This window comes from Theropithecus gelada, chromosome 3 (genome assembly GCF_003255815.1).
Source record: "Theropithecus gelada isolate Dixy chromosome 3, Tgel_1.0, whole genome shotgun sequence".
NCBI classification, from domain to species: Eukaryota; Metazoa; Chordata; class Mammalia; order Primates; family Cercopithecidae; genus Theropithecus; species Theropithecus gelada.
Window position 1 is genome coordinate 141823701 of NC_037670.1, and position 18823 is coordinate 141842523.

The window sequence follows — 18823 nt, forward strand, 5'->3', positions numbered from 1 at the left end:
TTTCATTTGTTATTGAGATAATCATTGGTTCTTCTGTATTCTGTTAATTAATTTCTCAAAATTAAACTGTCATAATATTCTTAGGATAGAGACATATAAAGTACTGTATTTTTACAACAAGTTAAAATGATAATGGTGATTTTATTAAGTGACCTCACACAATAGAAAACACTGTAGCCTTAGAATTTTTCCAACTGATCATTCTACTTAGAAACAACTCTGCTTTGGGATCAGAACTCTAATTTATAGTGAAGTAAACCAGGATTAATTCATTTGATGTAATTGCAAGCATGAGTTCAGGTTTCTATTTTTTCACCTGAACTTTCCTTCATGGTTTGAATATCTAGAAAAAGTAGAGTTTCCTATCTCTAGACTAAACATTTGACCCTATCCTAGGTATGCATTATAATTTTTTAACCAGAAATGATTAAAGAATTTAAACTCATCTACAATAACTTTGAAGCTCTGAGCTTGAAGATCCTGTGAGAAATGAGATACCACTCCTAGAAGATATAGGAGATATTTTTAGGCTTCCAAAGTTTCCCTGGGAGGCTGATCTAAATTGAGTCACAAACTTATTCTCACCAGGAATGCAATCACTTGAGCTGTTTTCCAACCTGAGCCCCTCTACCCAGATGATCTTCTAAACTCATACTATTCAGACTTTCATCCTTTTTAGTAGAAAATGGCCATAGTCATGGCAGGGTGAGGGCTAGGACAATTACGCAAGGAATTCTTGGCCTCTGCCATGGGACTCTGCAGACTCAGATCATATAATCAGAGATGTTAGCACTGGAGGGGACATCACAATTAGCTTTCTCCACCTCTTAGTTTATCAGTGAGGAAAACTGTCCAGAGCAGGGAAGTGACTAAAGTAACACAGCCAATGTAGGTAATGTGCTGGATAAGAATTTGGAATTCACGATTTTGAATTCAGTGTTTATTTCACCATCACACTGGCTTACACATTGGTATCAGGCTTCTTCTATTATTGAAGTGACCCATTAAGTGAATTCCATCTTGATTCATGTCTGATACAGAGTAATAAACTATTTTATTAAATATCCAAATAATTATACATTCCTCCTTCTTACATGCAAGCCTAAGTTTGCTTGTACTATTTCATGTGGTAACAAATCAGAACATTTCTTGTGTCTGTGAAAATACTCTGAACAACGGAGTACAGTCAGCTTTCTTGTACCAAGAATAGAGGGACTACATTTCTCCCAGTCATTCTGGGGATAACTTTTGTAAAGGATTGCACGTCATAGATTAAGCTAGGTATCACTTACCAGTGTTTTTTTCCAAATAAAAAAAAATCAGGTGATATCTATAAATGGTTCCATTGTAAATATTAAAGAACATGATGCTTAAAACAGATTAGGGAAAACTATAGAAGGGGTGGAGTTTCGGAGTGCTGATTTTGTCCTTGAATGGTAACAGCTCCATATGGTGGTGAGGTTTATGTTGGTTTGCTGTTTGCAGGTGGTCTTATTATTAGGATTTTTCATACTGAAAATGAACCACATTTTAGTTTGTACACATATGCCCTTCCAGAGTCGTGCTACCAGTTCTTTGTGAAATAGGTACTGTTGTTCAAAGGATGACTATGTCCTCTTTGGTTGAGGAAAGACGACAACTAACTCAGTAATGACAATATGTAAAATAGGTATTACAAACCAGACATGGTGGCATGAGCCTGTAGTCCCAGATACTTGAGAGGCTAAAGCAGGAGAATCTGTTGATCTGTGGATTTGAGGCTGTAGTGTGTTGTGATTGCACCTGTGAATAGCCCTTGCACTCCAGCCCGAGCAACAAAGCAAGACCCTGTCTCTGAATTTTTTAAAAAGGCATTCCATTCAGATTAATACGCATTTTAATTGTGTTTTGTTATAAATTACAACTAAATAAAAATTCAACAAATAAGCCTGTTGTGATAGGGAAAAGTCTATTGTGATCTGGAAAATGTAATGGAGAGATCCAGTGGAAGAGATTTTGGTTCACATTACTCAAAAGAAAATAAACCTTATAGAAGTCTTTACACTTCTAACTTGAAAAATTCTGTGCTAAAATTTAGCTTGGTTGCTAAAATATTTCTCTTTTTTCTCAGAAGATTATTTTTAGCATCCTACAGACACAAGTTACTTTTAAAAATATTTACATACTTGCTTTGCAATGTATTGTTTATCAGTAGTTCTGTATTCTTTGAGATAGTCTATCCAGTCTCTCTGTATTGACTATATGTCTGTATAGATATATGTTAGGAGATAAATGAGTTCTGAAAGGGGAGAAATGTGTTTATGCTAATCATGATATAAGCAATTGACCTTATAAGCAGTGTTCACGGTTCATACCTTTCCTGTTACTGTCTTACAATGAACAAGAAACGATGCTTTATCTGGTATGCATCGTAAATAATGCCCCTTGCTCTCTGCTTCATGACCACATGTGATACTTCTAACATAGATAGCACATGTAAATCCAGTGGCCTTGACTGCAACTCAGGAGAGCATTTTGGCCAAGTACAAACCCACTAGTCAAGGAAAAAAAAAAAAAAAAAGAAAAACAAATCAAAGTAAATTGATGGTATTGATATTTGTCTATGAAAAACAGTATAATATAGAACAATTCTGGGATAAAATATTGATCTCAAATAATTTTAAGGATTAAATATTGCCACTGTAAGCATACTATGAACAATTATGTTTGTAGTACAGATATATTTATAATTTTAAATCTAAGATTTACCTTAATTGTACATTTTCCTAATTAAAAAAATTACTTTGGAAAAAAACATACTTGAATCTAGAGAAAAGTTGGCAAATACATATGGAAGTTTGTAAAAGCATCCAGGGCAGCTCTTTCACTGACTGCAGTAACTTAGGAGTGAAAACAACACAACTGCTTCAATGTACAGCAATGGGCAAATAACCCAATGTATTCACAGGGTGGCATGTTAGGCAGCACTTAGAATAAATGAGTTGGTTATACAAGTATTGATAAAGATAAATGTGAAAAACACAGTGTTAAGTTTTTAAAAAGTTGTAAAAAGCACAGTAGGATGTCATTTATATAAAATTTAAAAACCTCAAAAGCCATTCTCCTTTGATATATATTCTAAAGATGAACATATGTAATAATAGAAGTACAAAACGAACATAGTATACACTGTGCAGTCATTTGTGTACTTACTTTTCAAAAATATTTAAGTAGATTTAGCAAACTATTCACATGTAATATTTGGGTAGGAGGTTGGCAATTTTCTTTTTAACACCTGCCTGTCTGCTGTCATTTAAACTCACATTTAACATGTGGCTATGTGAGGTGAGAGAACTATAATATTTCAGGTTTGTGATTAGTTTGGAGGCTTTTTAAAAGTTTGAATGTTTTCTTGCATTCAGAGCCTTAGTTGACTTAGTTAATTCAAAATAAAACATATATAAAGCATAGAATAAGCAGCTATACAAAGCTACTCAATCAATGGCAGCTCTATAGGGGTTAGGATTTCTTGTGGGGATGACATTGACGTAGAAAGCATTGTCATCTATTGAGAATGAGGGGGCTGGAGGTATTGGATACTTGAGGTTTAGAAAATACATTGTAGAAAATGGACAAAAAAAAAAAAAAAAAAAACAAATTAAGGGATGAGGCAGAATAGTGCTTGGCAATACCAGGGGTAGGGGGCAGTCTTGCTTGGAAATTTATATTTTAAATGGAACCAATTATCATAACATCATTTCCTTTCAGGGATACCGTCTGGTCCCTATTTTACTGGGTCATTATAAAACAAAATGGGGAATTATGCATCCTTCTCTTTTGAGGTCAATTTAACAAGATGGGTAAGAATTAGACCTCCTAGGTTCAAAATCCCTGGATTCAGATCTATTCTTGTATATTTAGGGGAAGTGGTAATAAATTCGATGGACAATTTGGTTTAGTAGTAGATTGAGGACCCTGATGAGGTATATTTGGGAAAACATAACTTCTGCTCTCCCTCACTGACTCACGGGCCTTTGAGGAGTCCAGCAGTCATTGGAATCTGGCCTGAGATTGAGGCTGCTGGCAAACTCCTTCACCAAAGTCCATTCTTATTGCTGACTGAGAAGGGACTAGCATTGGAAATGGCCAATTTTAAATACCACTAGTGCTGGTGTGCTCCTCTCTCCCATTGCCAGTTCTGCCTTATGTGGTTGCCTTGAGAAGCTAAGTTCATTCTGAAAATAATGCCATTGCCCAAAACACTTTAGAAAATTCTAGTTTGAAATTACATCAAGCCACCTGGTCTCTTTGGCCTCAGTTTCTTCATCTGCCATGTGAAAATAATAGTGCCTACTCTGTATCTAAGAAAGTCTCTATAGTAAACAAAAAAAAAATGCCTACTCTGATACTGAAAGTTGTTATGAAAAATAAAAAAGGGAAATGCTTTAGAAACTGTTAAGTGCTATGTAGATGTTACTGATTAACAAACCATTTCAGAAACTATACTTTTTATTTTATGGCCACTATTCACTGTTTAATTTAAAATACCTCATATGTAAACTTGTCTGCCAGTGACTTTTGCTATAACAAATCCCAAATCTTATTTCAAAGTACCAAGATATTGAAAATAGTGCTAAGAGTTTCACATGTGGTATGACCCTCTATATAAACTCGTTTTAAGTCTCCTCTAAAGCTGAAAAGTCCTGTGTTGGAATTATCAGGGTATTTTATGAGAAAGAAATGAAATTTAATTTTCTCTGTTTTTCCACTTCTGCAGGAAGTCACCAAAGCAGTACAGCCTCTCTTACTGGGAAGAATCATAGCTTCCTATGACCCGGATAACAAGGAGGAACGCTCTATTGCGATTTATCTAGGCATAGGCTTATGCCTTCTCTTTATCGTGAGGACACTGCTCTTACACCCAGCCATTTTTGGCCTTCATCACATTGGAATGCAGATGAGAATAGCTATGTTTAGTTTGATTTATAAGAAGGTAATACTTCCTTGCACAGGCCCTGTGGTACATATGTTCTGTATGGTACATGTTTTAATGCCATAAATTAGGTAGTGAGCTGGTACAAGTAAGGGATAAATGCTGAAATTAATTTCATATGCCTATGAAATAAATGGCAGGAATAATTAATGCTCTTAATTATCCTTGATAATTTAATTGAGTTCAACTCATAATTATTAAATATCTTCCGTCAACTGCCTCTGTTGTAGTTTTTTTTTTTTTTTCTCCTAATCATGTTATCTTTTTTTTGGAATCCATGGTTTCCTGTTAAGGTGACACACAGCCTACATAAAAGTAATTGACAAAATATCATCTTATAGTAAAATGCCACATATCTTTATGTTCAGTAAGAAGAGTATAATATATGATTGTTAATGATAACCCAAATAACAAAAGTTTTCACCTTAACTGGTTGTCGTAAGTAGTAGTATTCACTGCCTTATTTTGAGTTGGATTTTTATCATCCTATGAGCCCTACAAATTTAAAGGTTTTGGAACAGCACGTGTATTGAAACCATAAGAACCTACTCTGCTTTTCTGCATGTATTATCCAGACAAGGGCCCAAGTTGCTGAGGCATCATTTAGGTGTATTCAAATTAACATTTAACTACCTTACAAACACAATTTAAGGTTGTTTTGAAGGCATGTACTTGCATCATCCTGATTCACTACCATGTGTGACTAACTTGGATCTGCAAAGTCATTATGGAAAGTTGTTTTGATGGACTCATTTGGATATTGCTTTACCCTTCTTCTCTTTTTTCTTTTACCAATGTAAATATTAAATACTTGGCTTTTAAGGGCATAGATCTGAAATCTGCCTCTAGCAAATAACCCATAACACTTCTAAGACACACCTGCAAGGTCAACTGTGTTGTAAAACCTTGATAACCATACTTTATTGTTCAAAAAAGCCTTTTATGAAGGCAGAAGTAAATAAAAACGGAGTCCACAGTTATCACCTCAGCTGCAATCTCATCAGTTCACAAGTACCAGGAAAACGTGATAAATCAACAAAAGTTTTATTTTGATCTGAACATTTTACATAAGTGAAGACATTGTTAGATATCATTTGGAATGTAGAATCTACACAGCGGCATATCAGAGAAAGTTGAATTCAGTTTAATAAATGTCTATAGAAAGTGCTTGATATAATGACAATAGCTCAGAATGTGCATGACAAGCTTTTAAGTGATTGGGTACACTCTCATTTGATCTTCTGCACAACTCTTAATGGTAGGTACTATTATCCTTGTCTTATGGATAAGGAAACTAAGATTTAAAAAGTACAGAACATGGTGCGAACACTGCTTCAATATTTCTAAAATAGGTAAATCACAATCTCTGAACTGGAGGATTTTCTAACCACTAGGGACAATAGAGTACTGATATTTAGTGGGCAGACTGTAATGCAGGAAGAGACAGGCATGGGCTAAACGGGTGTAGAGATCAAATAAAGAGCAGGTTAGTTTGTAAACAAGTCCATATGTAACATTTAGCAGAAATACAGGATATAGGTGCTTTCAGACCCAGATGCATTGATAAAGAGTTAGGTGGTATTGTATTTGTCTTCCTTTCTCAATGTTGCATATCTATGTTCTTGCCCAGTTTGCTTCATCTCTCTAGCCACACTTATTGGTCTACATTGGCCATCATCACCAAAGAAGGCAATCCCATCTCCGTGTGGCTTTGGTTGGGTCCCTAAAGTGAACCTTGTGTTTACTCTTCCCAGGTCTCATGCCTTCCCATATCTGACCTGTTTTGTCCTCATGGTCAGGATATGTGGGACCTTTCCTACAATGTTCCAAAGTTTGTAATAGAGCTCTCCTCTGCTTTGTTCCAAATTCTGCAACATTTTATTTTAAATAATGAATTTAAATACAAACTTGAGCTTTGCCTATAATTTTCAAGAATGCAGAGATAACTAAATTAACAAAAATATTCATTGAGTCCTTACTGTGCACACAGCTCCATGTTAAGCCTTGTGCAGCACTCAAAGTCGCTCGAGACTAAGCCTGTTACTAAGTCGTGCAATTTAGCTCAATGGATTTCCCCCACTTCATATTGCTCTGATAATGTTTTGGAATTAACTGCCTTGATTCGTTCCTTTCTTTGCTTATCTATACACTATTTATTATTCTACACCATCTCAAATTTTAACTCCTCAAGAAAATCCTTCCAGATTTTTCTAACCAGGAGTTTTAACTTTCTCTTAACTACCCTATTACTTTCTACTTCCCTTAACTCGTCTATCATATTATATTTAGTTATTTATATACTAGGTCACCTTGACGATGGGATTATGTTTTAATAAATCTTAATAATCCCTGAGGCATCAAGTAGAGTGATTTGCATTTACTAAATGCTCAACAAATATGTGAGGTATTCACTTGAAACTAATATTAGATAATTCCCAGTCAAAGTGATCTAATAGCAAATCAATTCTTCAGTTTTATAGGCAAAATATGACTCTGATCTTCCATAATCATAGTTAAGTTGTCAACTTTATAGTTTTAATTAAGTAAATTTAATTGATAGATAAATAAGTAGATAAAAAATAATTTACCTGCTTAACTAGTTTTCACATAGCATTGCATTTTTCTTTGTAAAATATATGGATTTTGTATTGACAAACTTTTTCACCAAAGTATTAATTTTTCAATTATTCATCATATACTTTTATTGACTTTAAAAGTAATTTTATCCAAATGAGTTAGTATAGAACTACATGAAAAATTCAAGGCCAAGGCTTAATTTCAAATTTCAGTACCTTTGGCTCTATCTTTTAAAACAAAACCAAAAACTCCCACACGGTATAAATGGTATTTAAGTATAATACCATTCTCATTGTGAGGAGAAAAAATAATTGTTTCCCTCTAGATACTGGAAAATAAAACAACTAGAAGCATTCCAGTATAGTATTGACTGTTAAAAGAAATATTTATGAATCTAAGATGATAGTAAGCTAGATGAATAGAACATAATTTTCATTACCTTTACTTAATAATGAATGCATAATAACTGAATTAGTCATATTATAATGTTACTTATAATATATTTGTATTTTGTTTGTTGAAATTATCTGACTTCCCATTTTTCTTTTAGACTTTAAAGCTGTCAAGCCGTGTTCTAGATAAAATAAGTATTGGACAACTTGTTAGTCTCCTTTCCAACAACCTGAACAAATTTGATGAAGTATGTACCTATTGATTTAATCTTTTAGGCACTATTGTTATAAATTATACAACTAGAAAGGTAGAGTTTTCCTGTATCAGATAAGTGGTTGAGTCTTGCTCAGCTCTAGCTTCCCTATTCTGAAAACTGAGAAAGGTCAGTTGTATAGCAGAGCACCATCCTGGGGTCTGGTAGAACCACCCAACTCAAAGGCACCTCAGCCTGTTGTTAATAAGATTTTTCAAAACTTAATTCTTATCAGACCATGCTTCTTTTTAAAACTTTAAATCTGTTATATACTTTGGCTGAATATGATACTCTGAGCAATTCTTGTTCTGTGTTGTCTTATGTGATAAATAAATTCAAGGTCCTTGGGACATATGATGTGTTTTATTTATCTTTGCACATCCAGTACTTAAAATAGCATGAGACCCACAGCTGGTACAAAATTAATTACTGTTGAATTGAGCAAATATTTGTTCTAAATGTCTCTATCAAATGACAGAGTTGTGCAGTTGTGTAGATTGAGTCTCTGGAGAGAGTTCTTTGTTCTCTCATGTTCTATGCTGTGGTTCTTGCTTTATGCAAAAAAAGTAAGTTACTTAAAACCTGGACTAATGATAACTTAAGATGTCCAATCTCAATTCCACTGAATAAAAATATGCTTAAAAGTGCACTGGCTTGAAATTTGTTCTTTGGGGAAACCTATTCTATGTGTAGAATGTTTAAGCACATTGTTATGTGCTCCATGTAATGATTACCTAGATTTTACTGTGCTCAGAACCACGAAGTGTTTGACCATATAAGCTCCTTTTACTTGCTTTTTTTCATATATGATTGTTTGTTTCTAGGGGTGGAAGATAAAATGACACCTGTTTTTGCTGTGCTTTTATTTTCCAGGGACTTGCATTGGCACATTTCGTGTGGATCGTTCCTCTGCAAGTGGCACTCCTCATGGGGCTAATCTGGGAGTTGTTACAGGCCTCTGCCTTCTGTGGACTTGGTTTCCTGATAGTCCTTGCCCTTTTTCAGGCTGGGCTAGGGAGAATGATGATGAAGTACAGGTAGCAACCTATTTTCATAGCTTGAAGGTTTTAAAATTATGTTTTCAAAAAGTCCACTTTAGTAAAACCAGGACTGCTCTATGCATAGAACTGTGATCTTCAGTGTCATTAAAAAAGACTTTTTTTTTTTTGGAGATGGAGTCTAGATCTGTCACCCAGGCTGCAGTGCAGTGGCACGATCTTGGCTCACTGCAACTTCTGCCTCCTAGGCTCAAGCAATTCTCCTGCCTTAGCCTCCGGAGTAGCTGGGATTAGCGGCGCACGCCACCACGCCCGGCTAATTTTTGTATTTTAGTAGAGACAGGGTTTCACCAGGTTGCCCAGGATGGTCTCGAATGCCCGACTTCAGGTGATCTGCCCACCTCAGAGCCTCCCAAAGTACTGGGATTACAGGCATGAGCTACCGTGCCCAGCCTAAAAGACTTTTTAAGATGGTATAAATATTACTTCCTGTATCAATGGGACATTTTTTTGCTTCTCAGTCTCCTGAATTTGTTTATAAATATGTTGATTCAGTTCATTTTTTAGATTATAAAACAGTTAAAAAGTGGATAAAACATTTATGTGAATTAAAGGGAATACCTAATTTTTGTGTAGAGTTGATTAGCTTTTACTACTCTGGTTTATGGATCATCACACCAGAGCCTTAGTTACTTTGTGTTACAGAATAACTAATACTAGTGTATGAATGACTTACACAAGTCACTGCTTATGATAAAGGGCTTGAATTTGTCAGCTAGAGTATGATAGAAAGTATATAAATTTTGGAGTCAAATAGCACTTTGTTTGAATCCCAGATTGCATACTTACTAGTTATGTGACCTTAGTCAAGCCACTTCATCTCACTGAGTCTTTGCTTTTTTCATCTCTAAAATAGAGATACCCACTGCTTATAGACTGTCGTAAGGGATAGAGATGGCAGATGGAATGAGTCTGTACAATATCTGACACATAGGAGGCATTTACTAAACAGTAGTTATTATTTTTGTTACCATCTATTTGATAATAAAATAAATGCCCATCTGTCGAATAAAAGAAATATGACTTAAAACCTTGAGCAGTTCTTAGTAGATAATTTGACTTGTTTTTACTATTAGATTGATTGATTGATTGATTTATAGAGATCAGAGAGCTGGGAAGATCAATGAAAGACTTGTGATTACCTCAGAAATGATTGAAAATATCCAATCTGTGAAGGCATACTGCTGGGAAGAAGCAATGGAAAAAATGATTGAAAACCTAAGACAGTAAGTTGTTCCAGTAATTTCAATGTTGTTAGTAATTCTGTCCTTAATTTTTAAAAAATATGTTTGTCACAGTAGACTTCCACTTCTTATTTGATGTTTCTGACAATCAAATGATTGCATTTAAGTTCTCTCAATATTCATACATTAGTTGCATAAATTCACTTTCATGGGCTGTAGTTTTATGTAGTTAGTCCAGGGTGTTATTTTGCGCTGCAAGTATATTATATTGATACCTTATTAAAGAATTTCCTACATGTGTTCACTGCTGCTCAATACATTTATTTCATTAAAATAATGATGAAGATATTGAAGGCTGATTGGTAACTCAGATGGAACTGGTAGAGTATACAATTCTGAACCAAATAAATGATTCTCTATTATTATATCTTAATTTATGTGTTACGGTACATTAACCATGAAAAAACTTGTGTCTGGTTAGAATATGTTTGCTCTTCCTTAACTTGGGAATGACATAGGGTAGTATTCACAAATTGGGTTCCTATAAATCCTCCACTTGAAATGAAGTCAGTTCAAGTAATGAAAGCTACCTCCTGAGATAGAATCAGTACTTGGCACCTATCTCTAGTGTTCTTTCACCTCATATAACCTTTCACTGATTAGTAAGGATTATATCCAACAAAGAAAGTACAGTGCAGACTGAGTTATGATTACTGAGATAAATCTGGGCAAGATGTAAACTATAGCATTTCTGTAGCAATGAGACCATTTTTCTTCAGTTGAGCTCCATGTTCTATAAACTCCAATCTAAAAAGGTTCTAGGAGACTCAGTGAAAGTTGACACACTGTTCAAGGAACAAATAATTTCAGCACATGAGAATTTCACGGGGAAAAATATACTAAAAACAGAAGTACCCTTATGGATGGTGTCAGTATGGGTTATGAGGAATTCAGGCTGCTGAGTCCAGTACACAATGGTAACTGAGCTGCAGGTGTGTGATTGGAACAACAAAAGAAATGCTGAAATATTAAGTCCTTTGCCATGTAAACAGAAAGAGTAAAAGAGTATTTATTTCCCAAACATTATCGGTCACCTGTTTTTGTTATGCATTTCAAGATAAATCCAGGAAAGGAATTGCATTTTCTTTCCAGAAAACAAGTTCTTGGGGGAATTGTTCAATTGGTAGATCTTCTTTATCTCATTAACAAGTCAGTGGTCCATCACACTTGCTCTCTGCATCACTCTTCTGCAAACACATGTATAGCAAGGGTGATGACAAGGATATCAGAAGATCTGGTTTTCTCAAACTCATGATAAACTCATGACTGGGTCATTCTTGGTGCTGATTTTACTTTGTTTTTTGTTGTTTTTTTGTTCCCTCTTCCTCAAAAGATGAAATCTATTCCCTTTACTTGGTATTTCTGTTTGATATATAGTGAATGTTTAGTTGTAACCTTTATAATCTGGCATGAAATTGTCACTCGAAAAGGCTAGAAAGTGTTGACATAAATATGGGAAAGCAAGAATTGCCCCTACTCAAGAGAGCAAATATAATGTTCTGGAAGAGATTGGCAGAATTCACATCAAAGAAGTGATTACCTCAGCCTGGGACACTGTTGTGCTGGTCAAAAGGCTGTGCAAAGCTCCCTGAAAATCCACTTTTTTATTGCTCTTTAGTAATAAAGTCACTTTCAATTTTAAAAGTAAGAAACTGATATAATAGTTTTATGAGTCATAAAATGTTAGCGATTATATTATGGAGAATCTACTTTCTGAGTGATTCTTACAAATGTTCTTGGATCCATTCTTTTTTTCTTATGGTACTTCTTCTTCCTATTTTTCCCAGCTCTAATATGTTTCAACAACAGTTGAACAAATTTAACATTTTTATAAAAAGTGTTTTCTATCATTTTATAAATACCAGCCTAGTCCATGTTTTTCCTTTTCTTGTTGAGGAGAAAGGACACACATTGTAAATTTAAATATAGACCTCTACTGTGCTATTTAATCTTGGCAACAACTCCACAAAGGAGATGACATGTTTTCCTTCTATAGAGGTGGATTCTGTAAAGTTAGAGGGCAGAGTGACTTGCTTAAGATGTCATAGCTGTAACTGGCAGAACCAGGATTCAAAGCCAGGTGAGATGCCAAAATCATAATCTGTCTTCAGTGTCAAGTTACTGAAATTGGTAGACCTAAATAGACTGAATTGCAATCTGGGTTGGGCACATTGAACTCAATTTTCTTCATCAGTGTGCTCAGATTACATTTTATTTTTCAGACTAAAAATGGAAAAAAGATTCCCTCTTAGTTCTGCACTTGAGAATGAGAATAGCTTTTCTGAATTAAGGAAGAACTAATGCCCAAATGCCAGGTACCCACATGCACTATGCCATGGCACAGCTGTTGCCCCCTTTCACCAGAGCCCTCTGCCTCTATCCTGGTTGACCTTTCCTTGGGCAAGAACTGGATGGGGAGGATCACAAGTGACTCCAATTTGTATGGCTTCTGGAAGACTGGGACCGAGTTGAAGGCAGTGTTGTCTCCTGCACTCCCTGTTTTCTGCCTGTTAGAGCACTGAAGCCTCACATATATATTAAAAAAACTAATTTCCATTTGCATTTCAGACTAGAAGATTGAATGTATAGTGTAATGTGATTGCAAATAATTATGTTGAAATGAGACAGAGAGGATGTAGTATCTACTTTCATAATTTTTCAAAACCCACCTGCAACTTGAATCAAAAGAACTACTTGTGTGTTTTGGGTTTTTTGTTTTGTTTTGTTTTGTTTTTCAAACGCAAATCCTGGAAACCTACTGAGACTCATTCAATCAGTATCTCTAAGAGGCAGGCCTGAGACTGTATTTTTAAAAAGCATCTCAAGTGATTTTTACACATGCTAAGGTTTGAGAACCACTTCTCTGTAGCTTATATGTTATTTTCAGTGTTCCTCAAAGCCAAGTTGGAATTTCCGAAGTGCTAAGAATCCATTAGATAATCACAGAATTGTCTTTTTCCTTCATAAATCTTGCAACATTGTTCTCATTTCCACAATTAATTACTTAAAATACTAACCAACCAACAAGCAAAAAATGATTAGTCTAATCTTACAAGTTAGTAATGAAGTAAAGGTTTAAAAATAATGTCATAATAATGTTAGTAACAAATTATTAATTATAATTTAAATATAATATTTACAAGTATGTACAAAACACTGGTACTTTCATTGTTATCCTTTCGTATAAGGTAACTGAGGCCCAGAGAGATTAAATAATATACCCAAGGTCACACAGGTCATATGATGTGGAGCCAGATTAAAAATATAGGCAGAAAGACTCTAGAGACCATGCTCAGGTCTTACATTCCAAGATCCGTGATATTTGAAAAATACAATAACATCCTGAATCTTATTATTGTTATTTTTTATAGAACAGAACTGAAACTAACTCGGAAGGCAGCCTATGTGAGATACTTCAATAGCTCAGCCTTCTTCTTCTCAGGGTTCTTTGTGGTGTTTTTATCTGTGCTTCCCTATGCACTAATCAAAGGAATCGTCCTCCGAAAAATATTCACAACCATATCATTCTGCATTGTTCTGCGCATGGCGGTCACTCGGCAATTTCCCTGGGCTGTACAAACATGGTATGACTCTCTTGGAGCAATAAACAAAATACAGGTAATGTACCATAATGCTACATTATATACTGTGATTAAAGTAATCAGTCAATAGATCAGTTATAATGAACTTTGCAAATGTGCAAAAATATAGAAAAAGAAATTTCCTTCTCTAGGAAGTTATAAAAGTTGCCAGCTAATACTAGGAATGTTCACCTTAAACTTTTCCTGGCATTTCTCTGGACAGTATGATGGATGAGAATGGCATTTTATGCCAAATTACCTTAAAATCCCAATAATACTGATGTAGCTAGCAGCTTTGAGAAATTCTGAAGTTTTCAGGTGATAAGACTCAATTTATATGAAGCTAATTGGATAAACTTGTGTATTATTAAGAAGCAAATAAATGCTTGTTATGCTTTTTTGCTGTTTATTTAAATATTTAACCCAGAAAATAAGTCACTGTGACAGAAATAAAAATGAGGGAGAAGGGTGAGCCACTTTTAGGTAGTTCTGGCATTATTTATTCTAGGCCAGAGGTTGCAAATGGTGGCCCGTAGACCTAATTTTGGCTCCTAGACGTGTTTTAACCTTTCATTTAAAAAATTTATATTGGTTGCCTGCAATTAAAAATTGGGAGATGTCTCTCACACACACACATAAACGCACACACGCTCATGTGTGCAGCCTCTTTTGAAGAATTGGAATAACTAGTCAACTGCGTCGTCCTTTTCCACAAGCTATGGCAGCTCCCTACTCACAGAGCGCCTGCCATCTCCAGTTCATCACGCTGTCTTCTCAGCCCCACTCCTTAATTATATCACCTGTTTGGTCCTGAGACTAAGTGAGTTTGAGATCTGTGATTTAGACAAAGTGGTGACTCTAGCTCTGAATCATAGTAAGTAGCTCTGGGAATCATCTTGTCTTCTGTTAATCCATTGAGAGAGAGAGAAAGAAGGGAGAGAGAAAGAAAGAAGAAGAAACAGATCTGGGGAGAGTCACTGAATGGGAGCATACAGACAGAGAAACAGATCTTGAAAACCAAACTGGGAGAAAATGAGAGAAACCAAAAGAGAGGTAAAGAGGAGCAGAGAAGAAAATGAAGAAGCGAGGCGAGGACCAGGCTTTTTCATTACTTCTTATGGCCAAGACTTCCGGATGCATGGACTTAATTCTTCCTTATGCTCCTACCTTCCCTAGGGAAACTGATTTGAGTCTCTAATAGAGCCCTTCTTTTAGAATCACAGTTTGATGCCTTAAAACTAGTTATATATCTTCACATGCTTCCTTAACCCACAGAAGTGATGCTAATGAGGCCTTTAATGAGGAGGGTGCTATTAAGATGAAGACATTCATTTTTTCTCCATCCAGTGTTGGATTAAGGCACATGAGTGGGTAATTCAGGGTTGCTTTATAAATTCATCACCAAGGTTAGCATATAATAGTACAAGGAAGAATCAGTTGTATGTTAAATCTAATGTATAAAAAGTTTTATAAAGTATCATATGTTTAGAGAGTATATTTCAAATATGAATCTTAGTGCTTGGCAAATTAACTTTAGAACACTGTAATAAAATTATTATATTAAGAAATAATTACTATTTCATTATTAAAATTCATGTATAAGATGTAGCACAATGAGAGTGTAAAGTAGATGTAATAATGCATTAATGCTATTCTGATTCTATAACATGTTTTTGCTCTCTTTTGTAAATAGGATTTCTTACAAAAGCAAGAATATAAGACATTGGAATATAACTTAACAACTACAGAAGTAGTGATGGAGAATGTAACAGCCTTCTGGGAGGAGGTCAGAATTTTTAAAAAATTGTTTCTCTAAAGACCTATTTTCTTCTTGGTGAATCTGGATTTCATCCTGATGGCAAATAAAATTAGAATGATGATATAACTGGTAGAACGGGAAGGAGGATCACTCACTTATTTTTTAGATTAAGAAGTAGAGGAATGGCTGGGCGCTCATGCTTGTAATCCCAGCACTTTGGGAGACCAAGGCAAGTGGATCACCTGAGGTCAGGAGTTCAAGACCAGCCTAGCCAACGTGGTAAAACCCTGTCTCTACTAAAAATACAAAAAAGTAGCTGGTCATGATGGCAGACGCCTGTAGTCTCAGCTACTCGGGAGGCTGAGGCAGGAGAATCACTTGAACCCAGGAGGCAGAGGTTGCAGTGAGCTGAGATCGTACCACTGCACTCCAGTCTGGGCAGCAAGATGAGACTCTGTCAAAAAACAAACAAACAAACAAAAAAATAGAGGAATATTAAATGCAATATAAAAGCTTTTTTATTTCTAAGTCATATAATTTGTTTCACATAACAAATCAGGAAATAATACAGAGGTCATAGGCTTTGGAGCTGGGTTTGAATCCTGACTCTGCCATTTACTTTCTGTGTAATCTAAGTCAAGTTGCTTAACTTTGTGGGCCCTCTGGCTCTCCATGTGTAAAATGGAGAATATTAATATTTACTTTGCAAGTTTGTTGTGAAGACTGAAGGAGACATTTTGGGTAAAACATTCGTCAGAGTACCATGCACACAGTGGTTCCTCAATAAACATTAGCTTCTCTGATCGCAAGTTCCAGTCCAAAGTGCTTTATATATACCAGTTAATAAAAGGATGTGGGAGAGATATACCCGTGTATTGTTTTCTACCATTTTTAACCTATTTTCATCCACATTACAAATTCTGTTATACTGCTCGACATAAAAAATATTATCAATGATTTTTAGTCTCTGAAGAGCAATATTTGATTATTGAGCACACCTGTGGAATTTTTAGTTTCTTCTCACTTACATGGGTTGTGTACAGGTAGGAGGTATGAAGCCAATGTCCTAGGTCTAAATCTTTCTCAATGTCATACTTTGGATTCATTTATATAAGTAACTTGAGTACCAGTGCTTTGTTTTACTTCATTTTTTAAAGATATAGGTAACAGAGTAATTCCCATGTGCATAGCAAAATTGTTTGGTATAAAAGTTTGTAGGTCAGATTTATTTTACTTTGATTTTAGGAATTTCAAGTGTCTTTGTAGGCATGAAGGAAAAATATGTAGTTTGACATTTTCTACTACTTTCAGGTCATTATTTTCCTGCTCTAGTGCAAAAATCCTCAATTGCTGTCTCACTTCATCTAATTAAATAGGTAGCATGCTTGAGCCCTTACTATGTGCCAGGCACTAGGATAAGCGCTTTATATGTTTTTTCCCACTTAATTTTCACAGCATTTCTATGACCTCAATAAAATTAATATTTTCATTTCACTGATAATAAAATGGAGGCTTCAAAAAGTTTAGGGACTTGGCTCAGCTCACACAACTGGCAAAGACTGAAAATGGATTTTGGTCCCAAATGTCATAGGCTACAGCCCTTTCACTAAACTGTTGTCTTCCATCTGGTGGCATCTACCTCCTCCAGTCTTTGTCACCTAAACTCTGTGCACCCCTTGGTGGCATTTACTTATGATGCTGATGCTTGTTAAATTTCCTGTTTGAGACTTTAATATCCATATGAACGAGTCTCCCAATACTTTACTTAGAACTTTTATTTTGTAGTGACTTCTTCAGAAGCTTTCTCTCTTAGTCATATCCTGAGTTTTGTTAGCACCTGGACTTACCTCGCTTTGGAAATGTTGCACTCTGAAATCTCTTTCGCAGCCTGGAATTTCCTAATCTTCCAACTCTTTGAGTCTTTTAATTCTACATTTACTGCCTTTCCATTTCATCAGAATTTCTAGTCTCCTTAATTCTTCCTTTTGGACTCCTGATTTAACCTCTGCTTATTCAAAAAACAGTAATTTCATTCTCTCAGCTGCACTCTCAATTCCCTTTTCCTTTTGGTGATTTTTCTTTTTTTTTCCCCTGCAAAACACTTACTTTATCAGTTTTGGAGAAGGAAGTGCTATCTGAGAAACAATAGTGCTATCTGTTGACTCTAGTCAACTGTAAGTTTTATACATTTATTGTTTCAACCTTATATGGGTCTATAATCCTTCTTGGGAAATCCTTTCATTTGTCTTTAATTTTCTTTACCATTTCCCTAAAGGCTATTCCAGATTTTTATCATATTCACAAAATTCCCATCTTCTCCCAGGATCTGTTCACCCCCAGTAGATGGCCTTGTCTCCCACAATACATAGAGAAAATAGAGGCCACCGTCATATTTGAATGTTTCCAACATCTCTCTTCACCCTTGGAATTACCTTTTTCTTCTTTTGTATCTAAGAGAAAGACGTATGCTTCCTCTTACCCTTGTCTGAACTATTCTATTTTGCTTCATCTTCTCAGAACAGGGGACCAGCAATTATTCTTCCTCCAGAAGCTTCAATATCTTTTGTCAACTGACTCCTTCTCATGTTTAAATATTTTCAAGTTAAACAATTTCTTCCCTGACTTTTGCTCATGCAACCTCATGCCCAAAACCTTATCACTCTTCTTCCCTTTGCTGTGAAGGCTGTTCTCACATCTTCACTTTTTGTGGACTTCTCCCCACTACAACATAGATTCTGCTATCACCAATCTATTAAAACTGTTATACTCTTGTAGAATATATCATTTAATGTAGCTTCAGTGAACCGTTCTTTCCAGATCATTTTGGCCTCAGGCCATGACTTCTAAGTCTGCCCTGCCTGCCACTTAAGTGATTATGGGCCACTGGGTCCCCACCTAGGCTTCCGTGTTAGTTGGTTTTCACGTTGCTGATAAAGACATACCCAAGAATGGTCAATTTACAAAAGAAAGGGGCTTAAAGGACTCA

At 35.4% G+C, this 18823-nt stretch overlaps 1 protein-coding gene across 1 annotated transcript in view; it reads left to right on the top strand.

The window, feature by feature from the left end:
- CFTR (cystic fibrosis transmembrane conductance regulator) overlaps positions 1–18823 on the top strand; it is a 180560-nt gene that overhangs the window by 43606 nt on the left and 118131 nt on the right. Inside the window, exons 4-9 of the mRNA XM_025379291.1 lie at positions 4757–4972; positions 8100–8189; positions 9069–9232; positions 10354–10479; positions 13869–14115; positions 15772–15864. Coding sequence (XP_025235076.1) covers positions 4757–4972; positions 8100–8189; positions 9069–9232; positions 10354–10479; positions 13869–14115; positions 15772–15864 — 936 coding nt within the window. The remainder of the gene's footprint in view (positions 1–4756; positions 4973–8099; positions 8190–9068; positions 9233–10353; positions 10480–13868; positions 14116–15771; positions 15865–18823) is intronic.